General features: G+C 48.8%; 1 protein-coding gene across 1 annotated transcript in view; it reads left to right on the forward strand.

Moving 5' to 3' along the window:
• The window catches only part of TBC1D8 (TBC1 domain family member 8), a 113,030-nt gene that overhangs the window by 43,607 nt on the left and 47,006 nt on the right, over positions 1-22,417 (forward strand). The window contains exon 2 of the mRNA XM_058667507.1: positions 8,244-8,354. Coding sequence (XP_058523490.1) covers positions 8,244-8,354 — 111 coding nt within the window. The remainder of the gene's footprint in view (positions 1-8,243; positions 8,355-22,417) is intronic.

The following is a 22,417-nucleotide window of genomic DNA, read 5'->3' on the forward strand; positions in this document are numbered from 1 at the left end:
AGACAACTGCATGCTGCAAGGTGTCAAGGTTTCTGGTATTAAAACTTACTCAAGAAGCCAGTGTTGTGGTGTGGAGGGTTAAGCTGCCGTCTGTGACACCAGCATCCCATTCTAGTCCAGCTTACTCTGCTTCAGATCTGGCTCCCTAATGCCCCTGGGGAAAGCAGTGGAAGATGGCCCCTGCACTCAGAGAGACCCGGATGGAGTTTTGTACTCTTGGCTTTGGCTTGGCCCTGCCCCGTGGGCCTGTGACTCTCTCCTTACTCTGCCTTTTCAAATACATAAACATTTTGAATAAACAATAAAGACCTGTTCAAATTGGGGTTCCTCTTAAGATCTCACTCTCTGGCGAGTTGTCATTCAGCCTCCAGAAATTGGTCAGAATCACCATTGAGTACCTGAACCTAGTGACTTCTATAGTGTCTGTGCCAGGAAAGCAGAATGCAGCCCTGACTTGGTAGCTTCTCCCAGGGCTCTGCGCTCAGCATTGTGGCTTCATCTGTGTCCAAGGAAAGTTCTAGATGTTGAGTTTGCTCAGCTTTTCTGGTTGTAACAAATGGACATGGCGACTGGCAAGCTCTTTGTGGGTTGAAACTGAAACTGGTGATTGCCTGTGACCTTCTGATTGATGGCCCTGGGCACAGCTAAGGGAGCAGGCCTCCTGGTCTTTGCAGAAGCCCCGTAGAGGAACAGGGAAGAACCGCCACTCCTCACAAAGGGCATCACTTTGGTTTGGTGGGTCTCTGCATTTTGTGTTCCCTGGTTCCTCGTTTTGATGGTGTCAGAAGTCCTTCGGATTTTTTCTTATTTACCATAATACATGTGGGTTCCCTAGCAGCACTCTGAATGTGATGGTAAGTCTCCAGTGTACCAGGTATGGAATCAGCATGCGACCTTTAGCCTCCCACACCCCTGTGCCTGTGGGGGGCTGTTTGATTTAATCTAGTTTAATTTAATTATTTTTGAGTCTTTAGTTACTTTTATTGGAAAGTCAGATACAGAGAAGAAGATCTTCCGTCCGCTGATTGACTCCCCACATGGCTGCAATGGCTGGAGCTGAACTGATCTGGAACCAGGAGCGTCCTCCGCCCCCTGCCCCCCAGGTGTAGGGTCCCAAGGCATTGGGTTGTCTCCAGCTGCTTTCCCAGGCTGGAAGCAGGGCCACCAGGATTGGAACTAGTGCCCATATGGGATTCTGGTGCCTGCGAGGACTTTAGCCACTAGGCTACTGGTGCCAGGTCCTAATTTTATTTTTGATGCTGTTTACATAGTTGATCAGAGTGGGAATGCTCAAGGATCAGGGGAAAGTGGGCAAAACCATTGTTTGCACATTTTCTTTTTCTTCCTGTGTCTGGGAGGGGGAGAGGATACAATGGGAGCGATCACGCCCAGCATCCCCAGTACTCAGTGTCATCCCAGACTCCCTGTTGTGGAGCATGTTCTGAGAGTTCTACTCAGGTGGTTTTGATAGTTCTGAGATGCTGTTGATATTGCTGATCCAAGGATGAGAAAATCCTTCCAAGGTCAATTGGCTGACATAGTCCACCTCAGAAGTTTGCTGTCAAGTCTCACTGAGGTAGTTGATCAATTTGTTCTGCCCTTCTTCCTCTGCAAACCAACAGGTGCTGCGGCCCAGTCCAACCCTGCCCACCACACGCTCAGCCCTCATGTACACCAGGGGTAGCTACAGCCCAGTCAGAGTGACCCCCAGTAACCCCCGCCACCGGACTGCTCCCCCATCCCCCCATTCTTGTTCCTGTGCCTGCCAATGTGTGATGGACTGGTCCGACCTGACCCACATTCCATTCAGCTTTCATACACATCTTTGGATGTTGAAGCCTAACTCAACCCAACTGATTTCACTCTCTAGCTCACACTCATGCCAGTGGGTGCCATCACCTGTCCACCCAGGCCCACCCCTAATCCTGGGTCTAATGCTCACCAGTGGGAGCTGCAGCCCATGTGAGTGGTGCCCACAGCCTCCCCAATGGACCTATTCCCTGCCCTAGATCTTGCACACTCCAGGTGGTCCTGCAGTCTAGCTTGACAGGACTTGGCCCCCCAGTTCCAGCACTTGCCAGCTAATGTTGTGGAATAGGCCGACCCACCTGTCCTCATTCTGGCTCATGCCTGTACCTGTGGGTACAATCGGATACCCCAGCCTGGCTCTCTTCCTAATCCAGTGCACATGTAGGCCAATAGGTGTTGTAGCCCTGCCCAGCATGGTCTGCCCCCAGTCATAGCTCTCGTACTCACCAGCAGGAGCAGTGGCCTAGCAGGGGAGTCCCCCCTGTTTCCTATTGAGTTCACAGACCTATCCCCGTCTCGCATGTTCTAGTGGGTGCTGTGGCCCAGTCTGGCATGGCCCATCTCACCTCAGCATTTGCCGGTGGGTGCTGTAGCTTGATCTGGCCCAGTCTGCCTCCAGTTCCAGCTCACGCTGGTGGATGCTGCTGCCCAATCTGGCACAGCCAGCCCCCAGTCCCAGTCCTAATGTGAACTGGCTAGTGATGTGGCCAGACCTAGCCTATCTTACATCCCTTTCTGGTTCTCGGATCTGCCAGTGGGTGTTATAAAGTGGCACAGCCTATCCTGCTGCCAGACTTGAGCTGGCAGGTACTATAACCTTGTCTGGTCTGCCTTGCCTTGGATCTTGTGCTCACCTGCAGGGACTGCTCCCCAAGCTTGTTGGGTCTCCTCCCAGTGGAAAATCTCATGCACACCAGTGGGTCTTTGGCCTGGGTTGACTTAGTCGACCTCCTGCCCTCACAGAAACTGAATGCTTGCCCAACTGGCCCTTACCCAATCCGGTTCTTATTCTACTGGGTGTTACAGCCCAGCCAAACCTAGTCCACACCCTGACACATGTCTCACATGACCCGGTGGGAGCCCAGACCTCTCCTAGCTCTCATGAGAACCAGTGCGTGCTGGAGTTCAGCCCACCTTGGTGCACCCCAGACCCAGTCTATACTCGTGCTAAGGGAGACTGCAGCCATTTTCAGCCCAGACCACCCCCCCATTCCTCTTCTCAACTCACCAATGTGAACCATAATCCAGCTAGGGCATCCCCTATGCTCCCCAACCAGGTTTGCTCCCAGCCACAAATTTTGAATGTGGCAGGGTTGCTCTGACCCAGCTCGGCATAGTCCATTCCCCATTTTGACCTTTGCCATTGGATGATGCAGCCTGGCCTCACCTGACCTGCCCTAAGTCCTATCTCTTATGGTAGGTGCTATAGCCTGTCCACTCCCATTCCTGACTTGTGCAAACCGGTAGGTGTGATAGCCTGGGTCGGTATGTGCTGTATTCCAGCCTGGATCCTGCACTTGCCAATGAGCTAAAGTTGGCCTGGCCCTCCCTGGTATGTCCCCCTCCAGAATCAACCTGTATACCTGCCAAAGGGTGGAGCTACCCTGCCAGGTCTGACCAATACCCTGGCCTGAATCACATGCTCACCAGTGGGAGCTACAGCCCACCAGAGGAGTTTCCCAAGTTCCCATCTAGACCCACCCCCAGACCAGATCTCGCACATGCTAGTGGGCACTAGAATCTTACCGGTCACAGACTACCTCCTTTGTCCTGGCCTGTGTATGAGTGGTGGATGTTGTGGCCTGGCCCACCCCACATTGTATGCTTGGATGTGACTCGGGTGCTGTAGCCTGGGCCAACCCAGCTTGTATCCAACTTCAGTACCCATGAGTGTTGGAGGGTTCCATGGTCATGCCTAGCTCAGCCTGTTACCACCCCCAGCTCCTAAGAACATGAGCTGAAATGCAGATCACAGGGGTAGACCCACATATTCCCCACAGAATCTGCCCCAGACCCAGTTCTGTCACATGCTGGTTAGTGCCATAGCCCAGCTTAACATTTCCTGTATCTGTTATGACTTTCACTGGTAGGTACTGTGATCTAGCCCTGCCCAGCCCAGACTTTAGTGTGCACCTTTGAGTGGTATTCAGTATTGGTAAATCCTAACTACCCCAAGTGTGATCTCCCACAAGGGCTGGTGCTTCTGTCTGACCTTTAAAGGTCCTTGCGTTCTTCCCTTAAATAAAAATGTCAGGTAGGCTGAGAGCTTTGCCTGGCACCATTGGCAGCTGAGCCACCTGACCCAGGCTCCACAGCCTGGGACCCCACCACTGGGACAAACCAACCCACCTGTCTCTGAGCACATAGCCGCTCAAGCCTCTGACCTGAGCCATACTGCCTGGGAGCCGGCCCCCACGGGAAGCCCAACCTTTTTTTTCCCCCTTAATAATTACTAAAATTTTATTTGACAGGCAGATTTACAGAGGAGGGATGGAGAGGGAAAGAGATCTTCCATCTGTCAGTTCACTGCCTAAGTGGCTGCAGTGGCCAGAGCTGAGCTGATCTGAAGTCAAGGTGCCAGGTCTCCTGTGTGGCTGTAGGGACCCAAGGACTTACGCCTTTCTCTATTGCTCTCCCAGGCCATTAACAGGACTGTAGGTCAGAAGTGGAGTAACCAGGACATGAATTGGCACCCATTTGGGATAGCAGTGTCACAAGCAGAGGATTCGTGTGCAATGCTACCACATCAGCCCCTTTTAGTCTCTTTGTAATCTTCATGAGTGTATGTCATGCCCCACCTTTGATGTGGCAGATGTGTTTTTGTCAGTCTTGGGCAAGTCAAACCTTGATTCTTCCCTTGACCTGACATTTGTAAGCTGCTGCTCAGACGTTTGATTGAAGTGGCAGCCCCATTCCCACAGCAAGGAGTTTAAAAACACTGACATGCGTTTCAGGAGCAAACCAACAAGGGGCAAGAATTCTGGGCAACCTAAGAAGTAGTGGCACCCTTGTTTCCTTCCTTTTCCTGTGGTCACTAAGTGGGAGACAGACCAAGAGATTACAGGAGTGAGGTGTGTGACATTGGAGCCTGGGTGTGGTGAGGAGACACCTGTTGGGGAAGAAACTGTCCTTGGCAACAGGGGACTAATCCAACAAGTAATAACAACATCAGTGGAAGCCAGGATTCTCGGCGCTGGACAAGAGAGTGGCTAATGTGGAGGAACTGGGAATGGACACCAAGGTATTGGATTGTGGTATGAACTCAGTTCTCATGTACGTAGATACATACATGCAGGTGTATGCAAATATGTGAACAGTTGTGTAGCATGTGTAAGGCACCCCAACAGGGATAACCTTACCGTCTGTCTCGAGAGAGTGAGTTTCCCCAATGACCACCGAAGACGAGACTTGATGCAAAAGCAGGAGGCTTTATTTGTTCAGCAGCGCGCTGGGGCCGGGGCCAGTTCCTCACGCAGGAGACTGGGCACACCGACCTCGAGTCATTTTACTGCCTGCTTTTCAAAGGCTAAAATTACAGGCAGGGAGGGGGCCAACACGGTTAGGGGCTTTCCGGTTGTCTCTTAGTTCTTTATCGTGCCTCTCCTTTCTGATATCTAGCTGACCTTCTGAAATTGTTGCAGTTCTCGGGAAGGGGTCAGCTGCTTCCTATTTATCTTGGGCTCAAGGCTTAATCCAGATGCAACTGCAAGTTAAGGTTTTTGCAACAGCTGTTGGCCTAATCGCAAACAAGTTACAGAAAGCAAGAAAGCAAATTAAACCCCTCTGTACTTTGTAGCCTTCTTCAAAACTTTTGATCCTAAGTATTCCTTTTCACATGCACGCATGAAAGTACATGCATATACGTATGAAGGGTATCCAAGAGGTTTATAGAACGTATTCTATGGAAACCATATACAGATATCTTTGCACTGATACACTTTGCTTTTGATTTTCCATGGGCTTTTTGGAGGTACCCTTATACACAGACTTCTGTTCCCTGGCTCTGTCCATTGAATGGTCCCAGAGACACTGTGAGTAATATTTGGCATTGGTAAATCCTCACATTCTCAGTGAACATGTTGCCTCCTAAATACCATGTCTCCCTGAAGGGACCCAAACTCCTTAGAGAAACAGCTGGTACAGGGAGAGAACAAGACGAACTTGGGAGTGTATTATGATCCCAGGAGATAAACAGAATAATATGACCATGTGCAAAGGGAAGAGCCTTGGTACAATTTGAGCATTAAAATAATGATAGCAATGGATCCGGGTTCACTAGACTAGAAAAAAAAATAAGACCTTACTGATAGACACGTAGAACATGGAATATGTTTGAAAGTCTACACACTTGCTCACAAAAGAATAGCTGCTTTGTAGGGCAGAAGGCTGGCAGCAGCAGCATCTTCAGGTGTTAAGAATGGACTTTACCAGGAAGGGGACAAGTTGAAGTTTTCTGCTATTTGATATGATATAAAGAATGAGCTGCATTGTTGCCAAAGAGCTTTTTAAAAGACATTTACTTTTATTTGATAGAAGAGTTAGACAGATCTGGTGGTTTACTACCCAGATGGCTGTAACAGAGCTGGTCTGAAGCCAGGAGCTGCTTCTAGGTCTCCCATGTGGCTGCAGGAACTCAGGTATTTGGGCCATCCTCTGCTGTTTTCCCAGGCACATTAGCAGGTAGCTGGATCAAGAGTGGAGCAGCCAGGACATGAACCTATGTCCATATAGGGTGCAGCACCACAGATGGGGCCTTAGTGTGCTATGCTGCCACACTGGCTCCATTGCCAAAGGTTTTTAACCTGAATTTAACCTTGATAAAGCATTGGACAGACGCAGATTGTGAGTTTTGCTACTGGGAGAGTAGCCTGTCATCTTTAGAAATATCAAGGTCATGAAATGCGTGTTGAGGCCGATTTGCACTGACTTGGCCGAGCGAGCTGCGACACCTGGGTGCAGAGTTGGAGTCTAGACTGAGTCCATCAGCGCCGGAGGATATTACGGACAGTCCTTGACTTGGAGTGGTTAGACTGAATGATGTTCAACTTCACAGTAAATGTTCAGTCGCGCCCGATCTCGTCTGATCTCGGAAGCTAAGCAGGGTTGGGCTTGGTTAGTACTTGGATGGGAGACAGTAAATGTTCAGTCAAAACTGCACTTTGGGTGTGGAAAAGGATCTTTTCTGAACAGAAGTAGCGAGTGCAGTCCCCAGTTAGTCCTGCTGGGATCGCTAGGGAGGACACCCCCAAGCCTTCCAACATGCCGATGGCTCAGGAGTGCAGGTGCCTGACATGCAGTTTGACCTACGGTGCTTGCTGCTTGGTGAGCTTATCAGGATTCTCACCCCGTTGGGACCTTGGCCAGTATTTGAATGGGATCTGACTGTCATGTGATGATAATGTATCAGTGTCACTGTCCCAGAGATGTTGGTTGTCTTCTGTTTGTGTGAGATGTCCTTGTCTAGGCAATATGTCCTTGTCTAGGTAAGTGTCCTGGGGATTATGGAGGGGGGTGTGGCCGAGGTGAGTTACTTTGTAATGATTCAACTTTACAGTTAGGATTTTTTGGTGAAGATCAATATGGGAATACACGCATTGCTTGCTCAAGGCGATGGCCCTCATGGGGCTCAGTAGTTAAGGGGTATGTATCAGGTGAGGGGATGATGCACTCAGCCACTGGATTCCCAGACAACAGCTGACTGCGGAGGAGCAGGTTTGTTTTTGCCTTTGGTTGATGGACGACACCGTCACCATCCGTCACAGGAGATTATGACCCTTCACTTGCCTTAGGTGTTTGTGGTCTGTGAAGGGCTTGGTTACCTCCCTGCCCCATTTACTCCTTATGAAGTGGCAGGAGTTTTTCTACCACATTTGTCATGAGGTTCCCGATGATAACAATAGCAGACAACACTGAGTGGTGTTTGTGGTGGGTTAGGCAATAGCCTAAGCAATTTGAATGTTGGGTACCTAACTCCTTATTCCCATGGTGACCTTGTGAAGGTAGGTGCCTATGGTTATCTCTCGGTTTCTGAGCAGGCCTCCTCAGGCGCAGGGAACCTGAATGACTTACCCCAAACCATGCAGCTCCAGGACGGGATTCAGAGGGGCGAGTCAGACTCCAGAACCTCCCACTCTTGTGAGTTTGCTGGCTTGTGGGTTATATTGCTTTTCTGGGGAGGTAACTGGTCCAGAACTCTTCATTTCCCCCCAGTTTATGTAGTTATTGATTTGGCTAGCTATGCTGGGAACTTATACCAGGCTTCAGTTCCAGATGATGGGGATGTGGGTATAGGCAGCTAGAGCCCTTGGCTGCCCAGAGCTAACATTGCCTGGAGACGAGTGGAAGCATAAAGTCTGAACTGTGCAGCCTCGAGTTGCTGCATGATGGCCAGCCTGGGCAGCTCCTGTGCTCACGGGCTTTGTTCTCTTCTGCAGGTCGCCTGGTGGGCGCTCTGGATGCAGTGCTGGATTCCAACGCGCGGGTCGCTCCCTTTCGAATCCTGCTTCAAGTTCCTGGGTCTCAGGTTTATTCCCCCATAGCATGTGGTGAGTTACTGAATGGATCAGACGTTTACTGGGCCATAGCCACTGGTGAGTTTTATTACAGATGGAATATTCCAAAGCTTAAAGTCTGAGCATGCTGGTACCTGCATGTTGGTGAAGCTTGAAGGTAACCCTTGAAAACCTCGCCAGCTCTCAGGGTATCTCTCTCTGTCTCTGTCTGTCTCCCCCGTCTCCCTTCCTCTGATTCATTCTCTTGCTGTATTCTGCTCTTGGCCTCATCTCTGAGCCTCCCTCTCATTTGTGACCATCAGAAGTATAGCTCGGGCATGCTAGGCTTGTTGGGTGGTGTGTTCCCAGGTGCTCGACAGCTGAGCATGTGTCAAGCCACTTTTCCCGGTAATCCTGTTCGTGACTTAACCTGTGTGCTCCCAGCTGCGCACATGTGTTGCGATGGTGAGCAGCGGAGTCCAAGGGTAGTGTCTGCCTTGTGCCCTGCTTGAGCTGGGAGACTGTATGGGAGTGCCCTGTGTGAGGGCTCTGTCGCTGCAGGCACCACCTGCTGCTCTGTCCCACCACTCAGGGCCCCTGGGGTTAGGCATCCTCACTTCCTGAGAAGTGGTTCTTCTGTTTCTTTGTGTCTGTCTCTTTTATACAGCTAATAAATATTCACCTACAAACTAAGACATCTGTACCAGCCTTTACTCAGTGTTAATATCCTGTCTACACATACAGAGGCTTTCGTGGTTTTTCTGACACTTTATTCTTCGACTGTCATACCCTTGGTTGATTGCCACGTGCTCTCCAGCACCGTTTGACTGTACCCAGTCATCACAAAGGATGACCACAAAGCAGTGAAGAAAAATCTCAGTTGAATCTTGCCATCTAAACTAAATGACCGTCAAGTGTGTTTTTCCATGTTTTGTCGTCTTTGGTTTGAGTTTTAAGTCATTCTACAGTAACCACATAAAACAGTAAAAATCACGCCTGCTGGGCATACAGTTATCAATGAATATGGAAAAGTAGAAATGTGCCCCAGATCCCAGCCTCTGGTTACAGGAAGCAACATCAACTCACTGGCTGAGGCATTTAGACCGGGACCAGTATGGCTATCATAGCTGAGTGCAGCTCATCTGGTGCTGCTGTTTTGTAATAAAAATGTGGGGTTAAATTTCAGCAAGACAGTGGATACAGAAGTGAAACCAAAAAGAGTGTTTAACTTCAAATCAGTGTTACTTTAGGACCAAAGATGATTTTGTAAAAGGTTCATTTGAGGTTAAGGGAAGTTTTCTTGGGGAGGGCCAGTTAGGCTTTCTAAGGTTAGATTTGTGGTTTTTGAAAAACAATGTTTCAACTCAGACAATGTTCAGGGATCCCCACCCTATGAACTCAGTGCCAGCATTCTTATTCACCCCTCTGCTTCCCTAATCTCTCGATCACAACCCTTCACTATTCTAACTTCTGTTTCCCTTCTGGGCCTGTCACTCTGCTCTCTGTCCCTGTTTGGATCTAAGTTGACTTAATGTGTCCTCTTGGGTATGGCCTTCCTAGTCCAGAATCTTTGATTTTGGGTTCATCTTATTGGGTGAACTCTTGTTCCCTTCCCCAATAATGTTTCAGTGTATCCTAGTCTGAATCTTTTCACATCTGCTGCTCCCCATTTTAAGATTTATTTGTTGTAAGGCAGAGTGACAGAGATCGTCTTCTAGCCACTGATTCACTCCCCAGGTAGCCACAATAGCAGGATCTGGACCAGGTTGAAGCCAAGAACCCGGAGGTTTCATCAGGTCTCTCGCCTAAGTGGCAGAACCCCATTGCTTGAACCATCTTCTGTTTCTCTCGCCGACATGTTTGCAGGGAGCTGTATGGGGAGTGGAACAGCTGGGGCTTGAACCCTCACTCCAGTATGGGATGCCTGCATTTCAAGTGGTGACTTAACTTACACTACAGTGCTGCCGCCACCTCCCCCCCCACACCCCATTTTTGGACTTGTGATATCTTAGCTGGGTATGCTAGTCATGACCACAAACCAGATCTCAACTCGGAACAATGGCCATTGCTTCAAGGTCTTCTGTGTTGGGTAGGGCGGTGGAGGAGGCTCAGGCTGGTCCAATTTTCTTGTTTTGTTTGTGCTCTCCCTTGCTCCCCATTCCTCCCCCCTTCTCTTGTGGATGATGTGAATTTTGTATATGTATCTGTCATTGAAGATTAATATATTGGATAGTTAGGTTTTTTTTTTTTCCTAACACAGTTGTGGGCACAATGTGTTGACATTTTCTGGAAGTGCTACATCCCTGCAGTTTGCAATTTTATTATTTTACATCTGTATTGTCTCTATGCTGGTTGTTGCTGCCTGCCTTCCTGGTGGGTTGGGGAGGCCTGAGAGAGCCCCGGGAAGAGTAGAGTTTCCTCCTTAAAGAGCCAAGGCAGGGGAGATGGATAGTTAACCTCAGGAGCCAGTCATGCTGTTTTTGCCTTAAGAAATCCATGGTTGACTCTGCTGGGAAGGAAGGGGATATCTTGAAGTTGTAACTCAATGTGGACCGAAGAACCCCAAGTCTTTGTAAGATGAATGGCCTCGATGAATGAAGGTTTGTCATCGGAGAGTGGGTGTGACCCACCACTTCTGTCCTAGCTTTTTGGCTGCCCTGACTGCCATGGCAATAAACATTCTCTAAGAATCATGGTCACCATGGATTCTCTGGTGGCCAGGACTTCATGTAACATGTGGTCAGCACCCAGGAAATCAAGAGGAGGTGATGGGCTCTGATAGGGCAGCAGAGGCTTGGGGATGGGGAGTTCATTATGAATGCACCCCCAGTCCCTTTCTGATAAGGTCAAGGTGGCAACCTTCTACAGAAGAACATCCGCCTGCTTTGAGTGGTCGTAGAGGTCACAGGCTGGGAATTGTGCTTTTTAAAAATTTTTTTGTTGTGATCAAATACATGCGACATGTAGCTTCCTAACAGTTTTTGGAAGACTTATGTATTTACAGACATGTTTATTTTTATTTGAAAGGCAGGTTTTTACAGAGGGAAGGAGAGACGGAGAATTCTCCATCCATTGGTTCACTCCCTAAAGGACAGCGATGGTCAGTGCTGTGCCAGGCTAAAGCTAGGAGCTTCTTCTGGATCTCTGATATGGGTGCAGGAGCCCAAGGCTTTGAGCCATACTCTGCTTTCCTAGGCCACAAGCAGGGAGCTGAATTGAAAGTGGGGCAGTCGGACATGAACCAGTGTCCGTATGGGATGCGGGTGCTGCAGGTGGAATCCTAACCTATGCCATGATGCCAGCCACACAGGAGGAGTTATTTATTGAAAATCCAAGTGACAGGAGTAGAGAGAGAGCGAGAGCTTCCAACTGCCACTTTAATCCCCAAATGGCTGTAACAGCTGGGCCTGGGCCAGGCTGAATCTAGGAGCCAAGAGGGTTGATATCTGGATCTGCCGCCTGGGTGGTACAGACTCATCTACTTAAGCCACCATCTGCTGCCTTCTCAGGCACATTAGCGGGGAGCTGGATCAGAAGTGGATCAGTCGGGGGCCCGGCGGCGTGGCCTAGCGGCTAAAGTACTCACCTTGAAAGCCCCGGGATGCCCTGTGGGCGCCGGTTCTAATCCCGGCAGCTCCACTTCCCCTCCAGCTCACTGCTTGTGGCCTGGGAAAGCAGTTGAGGACGGCCCAATGATTGGGACACTGCACCCGCGTGGGAGACCTGGAGGAGGTTCCAGGTTCCCGGCTTCGGATCTGCGCGCATCGGCCCGTTGCGGCTCACTTGGGGAGTGAATCATCGGACGGAAGATCATCCTCTCTGTTTCTCCTCCTCTATGTATATCTGACTATGTAATAAAATGAATAAATCTTTTTTTTTAAAAGGATCAGTCAAGGTTTTGAATTAGCTCTCTGATACAGGATGCAGGCATCGCAAGCAGTGGCTTAATGAGCAGCACCAACCTCTTCACCCTGTTTAATGTGCACCAGTGGCATCTGCGTATCAACATTGTCAGGAACAGATTTTCTCTTCCCTTTGCCCATGAAGCAGGTCCCGTTTCCTGTGGCAGCCCCTGGTGACTGTCTCTACCATGCTGGGTGCCTCCTGTTGGTGACTGTGCGGTGTTTGTCCTTTAGGGACTGATGCCTTGGAATTGCTGTAGTCCTCATAGTTGAACTGTGAATGTCGTGTGTCAGAATTCCTGTCCTCTGTAAGTGAATAATCTGCTGCTGGAGGTCTGCTTCCCTGTTGGAGTTGAGAGTAGGAGAAGCAGGGATGTGGAGGCAGAAAGCACAAGGGCAGGATCCTGGGAGTAGACATCTAGTGAGGTCAGGAGAGGGAGAGAAGCCGGGGGTGGGCACTAAACCTAGGGTTGGGGACTGAGTAGGCCCCTACATCACAAAGGATTCTCGGGGTCCCTGGGAAGACATGGACATGTTTGCTGCCATCCTTTTGCGTGCCGTGGTCTCATTCATGGTTCCTTCTGCACTGAAGTCGAGGCCATGCTGAGCCATGCGTTAGCTGTTGGATGTGGACTGAGGGGAGCCTCCTCTTAGTCCCCGTGGGTAGGGGACTCTCATTGACACACATGTGTTCTTTACCATAGCCCCGAGCTTTGAGGGAATTGTCATCCTTGCCCAGTTTCCAGGAAGCAAAGACTGCAAGAGCTACAGGACTCTGCATTCTCTGCCTCCCCCATCCATCCAAGTATTGACTTGCTTATGAAGTGATTGTCCTCCTTTTATCGTAGCTGAGCAGATTCCTGGGGTGAACTGTCTTTTCTGGTTACTGAAACAGGACTTAAAAAAATTAAAGCACAGACTCACCGAGTGGCAGAGTGGGCGAGGGAGAAGGAGATGGAGAGTGGGACAGAGCTGCCCTTCACTGCTGCTTGATTCCCTGGATGCCTGTTAGGGCCATGGCTGTGTTGAGCTGAGCCAAAGCTGGGAGCCAGGAATTCGATCCAGGTCTCCCACGGGGGGTGGCAGGAGCCCACGTTAGAGCCAACACCACTGCCTCTCGGAGTCTACGTTAGCAAGAAGCTGGAGTTATGGTGGGACGTTGACCTGCTGAGCCGTGCTGCAAGCCCTGTGGGCGTCTTGACAGCTGGGCCAGATGCTGAAGAGATGACTTGATTGGCAGCTAAGGGGCTGAGATAGCAAGCAGTAGCTTGATGAGAAATCCACCAACCCTTTATAGAGATTACCTTGTAGTAACACACTCTAAGTATGTGACTCTGCTCCTGGCAGCAGAAGTGCCATATTGCTGGCAAAGTCTGTCCCGGGACCTGGAGTGAGATGAGGGAGAGAGAGGACAGGAACACAGGATACAGTGGAAGGGGTGAATCGTAGCCAGGGAGGGACTGCAGGGGTGTGCAGGTAGAGGAGGATGCTGCCTACTGTTTACCAGGCAGGCTGCATCGGCATGTACCCATTCTGGGGAGGGGTGTGTTACTATTCTCCCTGATCCCACACCTGCAGGGTCGGTTAGTGCTTGCCACGCAGTACCCAGGGTCTTAGCATCACTTCCAGAAGTACAGGATTGAGTAGCAAAAGTAGCGTGGCACAGAGGAACGTGTCAGCTGAGTCCGACAGGCAGGCTGTTAAGTGAAAGAAGAAATGCATTCTGGTAAAGGGGAAGCGAATCCGTGATTGTTCTGGGAAGTAGGTGGAGGATTGTCCGTTTGGGTTCCCGAGGTGATCCTATGTGTCCCGTCATGGCGGCTGGTAGGTGTGTCATTTAATTTACTCACATGCTATGAGCATTTTTTAAAGATTTATTTATTTTATTGGAAAGTCAAATATATGGAGAGAAGGAGAGACAGAGAGGAAGATCTTCCATCCACCGATTCACTCCCCAGGTGGCTGCAACGGCCAGAGCAGAGCTGATCCAGAACCAGGAGCCAGGAGCTTCTTCTAGATCTCCTACACAGGTGCAGGGTCCCAAGGCTTTGGGCCATCCTCGACTGCTTTTCCAGGCCACAAACTGGGAGCTGGATGGGAAACTGAGCCACTGGACACAAATCAGCACCCATCTGGGATCTACATACAAGACAAGGACTTTAGCCACTAGGCTACTGTGCCAGGCCCACTGTAAAGGTCTGATGAACTGTGGCTCAGGCCAGTTCAACTTTGGCACCCCAGCATGGTGTGAGCATCCTAGTCTAGGGGTGTGTGTGTGTGTGTGTGTGTGTGTGTGTGTGTGTGTGTGTCGGGTGGGCAGAGCTTCATGTCAGGGAAAACAAACCATTGTCCTGTAGGACTTGAGGGTAATGGGAACTGTTTTTGTCATCTCCAGGTAGTCCAGCTACTTGCTCTGCCTCCCAGCCTTGGGTCATTTGTGTTCATTAAAACAAAACAAAACCCTACACTGAGCATGTAGACTATTCACACAGCATTCACATTGGATTACGTGTTTGTAAGTACTCAACAGGTGCTTTAAAGTATATGGGAGGATGTGCATAGGTTACATGCAAATGTAAGCAAATGCTGTGCATATATACAACTTTTTCCTGGAAACAGTCCCTATGGATTTAAGGTGGGACTTTAGGTTGAAACATCTTAATAGTTTAGAAAACAAAACTTCTTTGGAAATTTCTAAAACCATGGAAGGCAGCTGTGATAAGTTCTGCTGGTCCAAATGTGTGTGCTTTAAATAAACTGAAGGTTGCTGGAGCTGTGCTTCCCAGTTAGAACTAAAGAAAAAAAAATGGCCCGTATGCTCCTCTCCTGGATTCCTGTCAACCGTGCGTTCCCAGGAACAGTTTTAGGACTGTGGGCAGTGTAGCCGCTTGCCAGGGGTGCCGCGTGGCCAGCTCAGTCGTGGCTGAGACGGAACGTTTTTTCAGAGTGTTCTTTCCTACAAGGTCTCCTACCCTTGACCACAGCTGGTGTTTTGCATTTCTTTTGTTCTGCAAAGCAGTGTGCTTTGTCTTCTGTAGAGAGAATCCTCTTGAGGGAGGAAGTGTTCCCGCATGGGGCAGATTAGCATCTTTCCTGGACTCGGTGCCAGGGTGGCAAAGGCCGTGCCAATTGGATCTGGTGTTCAAGTACAGATCCCATGGGAGGGGGCCTTGAGGACAGTCTGGGCGGCAGGCAGCGCAACAGGAGCTAAACCAGACCCTTGGGGTCTACGGCCCGCGGTCAGGCCAGGAGGCGTCACACTTGTTTTTTGATTGCTTGGAATTTCCTTAGAACAACAATGACTGGAACCTTCTGCTCTTGGAAACGACCGAAGGATGTATGGGCTAAGGTTTTCTTTTCTCACTTTTGGATCTAGTTCATTTTGAGGCTAAAAGTGATGCTCTCTAGTGTTTCACAGGTTGCATTACTTGTGCACAGAGCGTGACTGACTTAACCCAGGAGGCCTCAGCTGATTTTCAGTTTGATTCCTCTCATTTTTAGTAGATAAGAATTCAAGGCAGATGTTATGTTTGACTTTTTTTTCTTACAGGCACAGGGACAGAGAGTCATCTTCCATCTGGTCATTTATGTCTCAGATAGCTGCCACAGCCAGGGCTGGCCCAGGCAAATCCAAGAACCTGGAATTCCTTCTGGTTTACTCATGTGGGTGACAGGACCCCCAAGTACTTGGGCTGTCCCTGGCTGCTTTCTCAGACACGGCAGCAGGGAGCTGAACTGGAGCGCTGACGCCCAGCAGATCCACTTCCAGGGTGGGATTCAGGGTTGCAAGTGGTGACTGAACCCACTCTACTGCAGTGTTTGGGTCTGCTGTCCTGCTGATATATTTGAAAAAGGAAGGAGAAAGGGCATGTATGTGCTGGCTCACTCCCCAAACTCCCACAGTATCTGTGGCTTGGCCAGCCTGGGGCCAGGAGCCAGGAATTCTATCTGGGTCTTTCACAAAGCTGGCAGAAACCCAAACACTTGATCCATCACCTGCTGCCTGCCCCGTTGGCACATTAGCAGGAAGTTGGAATCCTGAGTGGAGCCGGGGCTTGAACCGAGGTACTCTGATACAAGATGTGGCATTCCAATCAGCAGCTTTTTTACTTATTGGAAAGTCAGGTTTACAGAGAGGAGAGAAAGAAAAGATCTTTCATCTGCTGGTTCACTCCTCAAGTAGCTGCAATGGCTGATGCTGAGCTGATCCGAGGCCAAGAGCCAGAAGCCTCTTCTGGGTCTCCCATGCAGGTGCAGAGTCCCAAGATCTTGAGCCGTCCTTGACTGCTTTCCCAGGGCACAAGCAGGGAGCTAGGTGGGAAGTAGAGCAGCTGGGATATGAACTGACATCCATATAGGATTCCTGTGAATGCAAAGCAAGGACTTTAGCCACTAGGCTACTGTGCCAGGCCCAATTTCCTAGCAGCATCATAACCACTACACCAGACACCTGCTCAGAAATGACTTTGTAAAATGACCATCTACTGAACACAGGGCATGGTGGAGGAAGCACCAAGGCTTGCTCTTCTCCTGGCACACTTCTGATGGTTTTCCGGTTTGGCTGCTGGGCGTGTCTTCAGATTTTGTGACATCCCACCTCAGGGTAACTATTTCTCTAGCTTCTAGGACTGTGCTAGTTGCCGGTCTTGAGTTGCCTGGGGCAGGGCGTAGTCCTGTCTGTCCTGGTGAACTTCTGAATTTGCGGTTGTCATGGATGGGCATGAGCTACTCGACTGACCTGTACTTACACCTTTTTCTTTTTTTTAAAAGATTTATTTATTTTATTACAAAGTCAGATATACAGAGAGAGGAGGAGAAACAGAGAGGAAGATCTTCCTTCCGATGATTCACTCTCCAAGTGACCTGCATCGGGCCAGTGCACGCCGATCTGATGCCAGGAACCAGGAACCTCTTCCAGGTCTCCCACGTGGGTGCAGTGTCCCAAGGCATTGGGCCGTCCTCAACTGCTTTCCCAGGCCACAAGCAGGGAGCTGGATAGGAAGTGGAGCTGCCGGGATTAGAACCGGTGCCCATATGGGATCCCGGGGCGTTCAAGGCGAGGACTTTAGCCGCTAGGCCACGCCGCCAGGCCCACACCTTTTTCTTTGTGTTGCTTGTTACGAGCATTTCGCACGTACCCCAGAGTCATGAGGGTGGTAGAAAGAAATCCTACAGATGCTGTGCCCAGATGAGTTGGACTCCAGGCTTTTCCTGCCCATCTCTTCTCTCAGCCCTTCCCTGTGCACCAGGGAGTGCACCTGTGTCTGTTTCTGAATGACTGGTCTGTTGTTGTCACTTGGGTTGAGCCCTTTTGTGGGCTTCTTGCTCACACCGGGAGTCCTCCGCAGACCCAGGAGGGGAGGTTCCCTGTGTTCAGCAAGCAGGACCCACCACGTTTGGGGGATCGTATCTTTTAAGTCTTTTCCTGCAGGAGGCCTCTGCCCTTCTTGTCTCTTTCTCCCCTCCCCTCTGCCTGTTTTTCTTCCCATGTCATTGATGTTGAGAGATTGGGCCAGTGTGGATGTAAACTGTCCTATAAACTGTCATCTTGCCTTCCGTAAGGGATTATTTGACTCCCATGTTGCATCCTTGACATTTCCTGAGTACTGGAAGTTACTCATAAGGCTTGATTAAATTTAAAATTTAAGCCCATTTTTTTTTTGGTTTGTTTTTAAAGCAGGGAAGCTGGGAGGTATAGGGTAGAGAAATCTGAATATAATGCTTTAAAAACCCTTGGGGAGGGGCCAGTGCGATGGCTCAACTGGCTAATTCTCTGCATGTGTCTGGTTCCATATGGGCGCCGGTTTGTGTATGGCTGTTCCAGTTCCCATCCAGCTCTCTGCTTGTGGCTTGGAAAAGCAATGGAGAATGGAGCTCCTGGCTTCGGATTGGCTAGCTCTGGCTGTTGCGGACACCTGGGGAATGAACCAGTTGATGAAAGATCTTTCTCTGACCTTCTCTCTGTAAAGTCTTGCCTTTCTAATAAAAAAAAAAAAAATTAAGTTTTGAAATAAAGTCCTTGGGGAAAATGGAATTAAAGCTCACTGCAAAAAAAAAAAAAATTTCTGAAATCTATGCATAAGTTTTTCCCTCTTTTTTTGTGAAGAAAGTTTGTGGACAATGCCTATTATATAAAAACTGGATTTTGAGTCTTTTTGCACCAAAATGAACTTAGGTTTTGATTCCATTTTCTTTGTGTTTGAGGTTTCTCTCTGCCAAGGGCCACGGGCTTCCTGGGTGTCTTAACTCGGCGTGATGCTGAGGGGATCAAGGAAGTTCCACAGCCTTCTTCCTTGGCTGGCTTTCCTGTTGTGCGTCAGTGTGCAGTGAGCAGTGCCTGAATGCCCTGTGTACAGCTTTGGGGTGTGCGGAGGTTAGGCTGTGGGTGGGTCCCCAGACACTGGGGGAGGCTTGTCTGTTCACTGGCACGGTTCTGAGGTGGCAGGAGCCTTGGGAAGTGAGGGGCTTCATGAGGGGTCCGCTCGAGGAGCGGGTCAGTGTGTCTGGAGGGAACAGGCTTCCCGGCCTGTTACGGTTGGGTTATGCTATTGGAGGCTGGATTAGTTACAGGGAGACGTGGTGTTATCATAAAGTAAGTTGAGCTTCCCCAGCTGCAGCTGGCACGTGTGAAGTCACTCCTAGTGTGGTACCTTGTGGTGGGTCACAGCGCAGCAGCGTGGGGTACCCCGCTGTGTGGGGCCACCCAATGTTGCATGCAGAGTCCCCCGGCCCAGATGGTGAGCTGAATCCACCCTCTAAACTAGGCTGCTTCCTTGCGTCTCATCTTGTGTGTTTGCTGCCACTGTAACGAAGGGACATTAGTTCATAGCAGTTTTAGCTTGAAAACTGAAATTGATCATTCTTTCATAGCTTAGTTTACCATTTGGAATGCCTGTACCAGGGTCTTGTCCATTTGCTTCCAACTGAGTTGGCTACTTAGAATGTTGAGGTTTTTTTTTTTCAAAGTACTGCATGTGAACGAGTTGTTTGTCTTACAAAAATCTTCTCCCACTTGGTTGCTTTGTTTTTTACTTTGGGTTGTCCTCCTGATCCAAAGCTCTCCTATCAATCTTCAGGTTAGTAACTGTTAAACACTCTTACCTGGCCCCAGGACAAAAAAAAAGCACTCCAGTGGCTCTATTTTTTTCAATTCATACCTTGTTTTTATATCAATGTTTCATACTAGTTTATTTGTTACAATTATGAATAACACCCAGATTGTCCTGTTTATAAAAATTAAAATCCTTCCATCCTCATCCTTTGCTCCCAGCCTGTACTAATAATCCTCTGTGTTCAGATGGAGTTTTTTAAAAGGGGCCTGGTGCTGTAGCCTAGTGACTGAAGTCCTGGCCTTGCACATGCTGGGATCTCATGGGCACCAGTTAATGTCCTGGTAGCCCTGCTTCCCATCCAGCTCCCTGCTTGTGTCCTGGGAAAGCAGTCGTGGACGGCTCAAAGCCTTGGGATTCTGTACCCACATAGGAGACCCAGAAGAGGCTACTGGCTCCTGGCTTCGGATTGGTTCTACTCTGCCTGTTGTGGCCGCTTGGGGAGTTAATGAACAGATGGAAGATCTTCCTCTCTGTCTCTCCTCCTCTGTGTATCTGACTCTCCAATAGAAACAAATCTTAAAAAAAAAAAAAAAAAAAAAAACTTCCACATAAGGAGAAAGTGAATTTCTATCTAGCTGATTTCATTTAACATTACGTCCTCTGGATTCTATTTTGCTGCAAATTACTGGATTTTATCTATTATGACTGTAGGGTACCCTGTCCTGTGGACATATAACGTGATTTGTCCCTGAGTCTGAGGGTGGACAGCTTGGTTGGTTCTATATCTTGGCTATTGTGAATGATGCTGTAATTAACGTGGTGGAGCCAGTATCTTTTAGGTGCAATGAGCTCGTATCCTTTGGATATCTACACAGTAGCCCAGCCATACAGAATTTCTATTTCTAGCTTTTTTTATAAGTTCATTTATTTTTAGTTTCAATAGCAGAACATTACAGAGGCAAGGACAGAAAAGGAGACTATTCATCTGCTGGTTCACTCCTCAAGTGGCTGCAGTGGCTGGAGCTGGGCCAGGTTGAAGCCAGGAGCCAGGAGCTTCCTTCAGGTCTCCCATGTGAGTGCAGGCACCCCAGGACTTGGGCCATCATCTTCCGCTGCTTTGCAGGCCATAAGCAGGGAGCTGGATCAGAAGTGGAACAGCTAGGACTTGAACCAGCGCCCACATGGGATACCAGCATTGCAGGCAGAGGCTTAGCCCAATGTGCCACTGCTCCAGCTCCTATTTCTAGCTTGTGAAGACCTCTCTGTACTGTTTCCTACAGTGGCTGTACTAACATACATTCTCACCAACAGTGTGTGAGAGTGCCCCATTCCCCATGTGCCAGCCAGCTTCTGTTCCTTTCTGTCTTTTTTGGCATTCGCCATTCTGACATGTTATTACCCTTGTTTTGGGTACAAGTAGCATAGCTCATCTTGTTGGACATTTGGATTATCCTCTCTTTTGGTCCTGACAAATAATGCCCTGGTAAATATCTTTGTGAGTGATTTCTTTTCCCCTTTTACTGCCGAATCTTTGGTGTAGATTCTTAGAAGTAGGATTTCTGGTTTGAAGGGGAAATGAATGTGAAGGTTTTAGACATTGCCAACTTCCCTATCTTCCCCAGGGTGCATGTCCTTCAGCTCCCTGTCAGCGATGTGTAAAAGCCCCTGTTTTTCCATAGGGCGTCCCACTTAGGGCTTCCTGCCAATCTTGTGGGTGAGCCCTGTGCAACTTGTTCCAGTCTGCATATCTTTTTATGAGAAAGTTAGCATCTTTCAGTTTAGTGCCATTTTCCGAAACTCTTTTCGTATTATTTGCACAATTTTCTTTCCGGTGATTTTTCTTTTCTTTAAGCTTGTAAACATGCAACTAGAAAGGTTGGCCCCTTTTCTAAGATAAAATTAAGAATATTTTTCTTTGGCTTTGCTGTTGATGTGTTTTACCATGCAAGGGTTTTTTAGTTTTTTTTAAGGTAGTAGGATTTGTTACTCATTTCTTTGTTAAAGTTTCACTTTGAGTCATGTTAAGCAGGGTTTTCTGATTACTAAGTTGCAGGGGAATTTAAAGCTTCACATTTTTCTGCCAGATGCCAGTTTTGTGCCATTGTAAAGTCAAAAGAATATTCAGTTGAATTGTTACAAGTTGGCAGCCGTATCTTTAAGATTTATTTCTTATTTGAAAGTTAGAGTAGGATAGAAGACCGAGTTCTCATCTACTGAATGGCCACAGTGGCCGGGTTGGGGTCTGACTGAGCCCAGGAGCCAGGACCTTCCTCTGGGTTTACCCACGTGAGTGTGAGGCCCAAGCTCTGGGTTCATCAGCCCTGTCTTTCCTAGATGCCTTCTCGGAGAGCTGGCTCCAAAATGGAGTACCCAAGAATCAAACTGGTGCTAATATGGGATGCTGGCGTTGCAGACGGCAGCTTAACTTGCCACCCCACAGCATTGCCTACTCCTCTTTTAAAGATTTATTTGCTTGAATGGCAGAGTAACAGAGGAAGAGAGACGGAGAAAGCTTCCATCTATTCATTTTTTCCCTGAAATGGCTGCAAGAGCCAGAACTAGGCCAGACCTAAGCTAGGGTAGTTCTATCTGGGTCTACCATGTGGGTGACGGCGACCCAAGTACTTGCACCATCATCTGCTGCCTTCCTAGGCCATTGGCAGAGAACTGGATGGGAAACAGAGCAGCAAGGGCTGGAGCTGGCACCTCATAGAAGATGCCGACACCGCAAGCAGTTGCTTAACCTGGTGTAGCCCAACACTGGCCGTGGAAGCTCTATGGTTTAAAGATGCTACCCTTGTGTATTGTAGCTTGTACCTTTTTTTGACTATTAAAAATGTTAGCTTTATTTTCATTTATTTATTATAAAGACAACAAACTTTATATGTTCTACTGTTACAATTCCAAGAAGACAATCATTCTTGCCCTGTTTTCCTACTTTTTCTGCCCTATACCCTTCCTGCTCTTCAACAGTACATGTAAAAACATAATTTTAATCTACTCTATAGTCATGGGCTTTATTTGCCACTGATCATAATATTTAATGAGTAAAAACTAAGAAGTGCAGTGACTCAGTTGGCTAACCCTCCCCCTGCAAGTGCCTGGATCCCATATGGGCACCGTTTTCTATTCCAGTTGCTCCACTTCCGCAACCCACTCCCTG

Source organism: Ochotona princeps, chromosome 8, assembly GCF_030435755.1.
Source record: "Ochotona princeps isolate mOchPri1 chromosome 8, mOchPri1.hap1, whole genome shotgun sequence".
NCBI classification, from domain to species: domain Eukaryota; kingdom Metazoa; phylum Chordata; class Mammalia; order Lagomorpha; family Ochotonidae; genus Ochotona; species Ochotona princeps.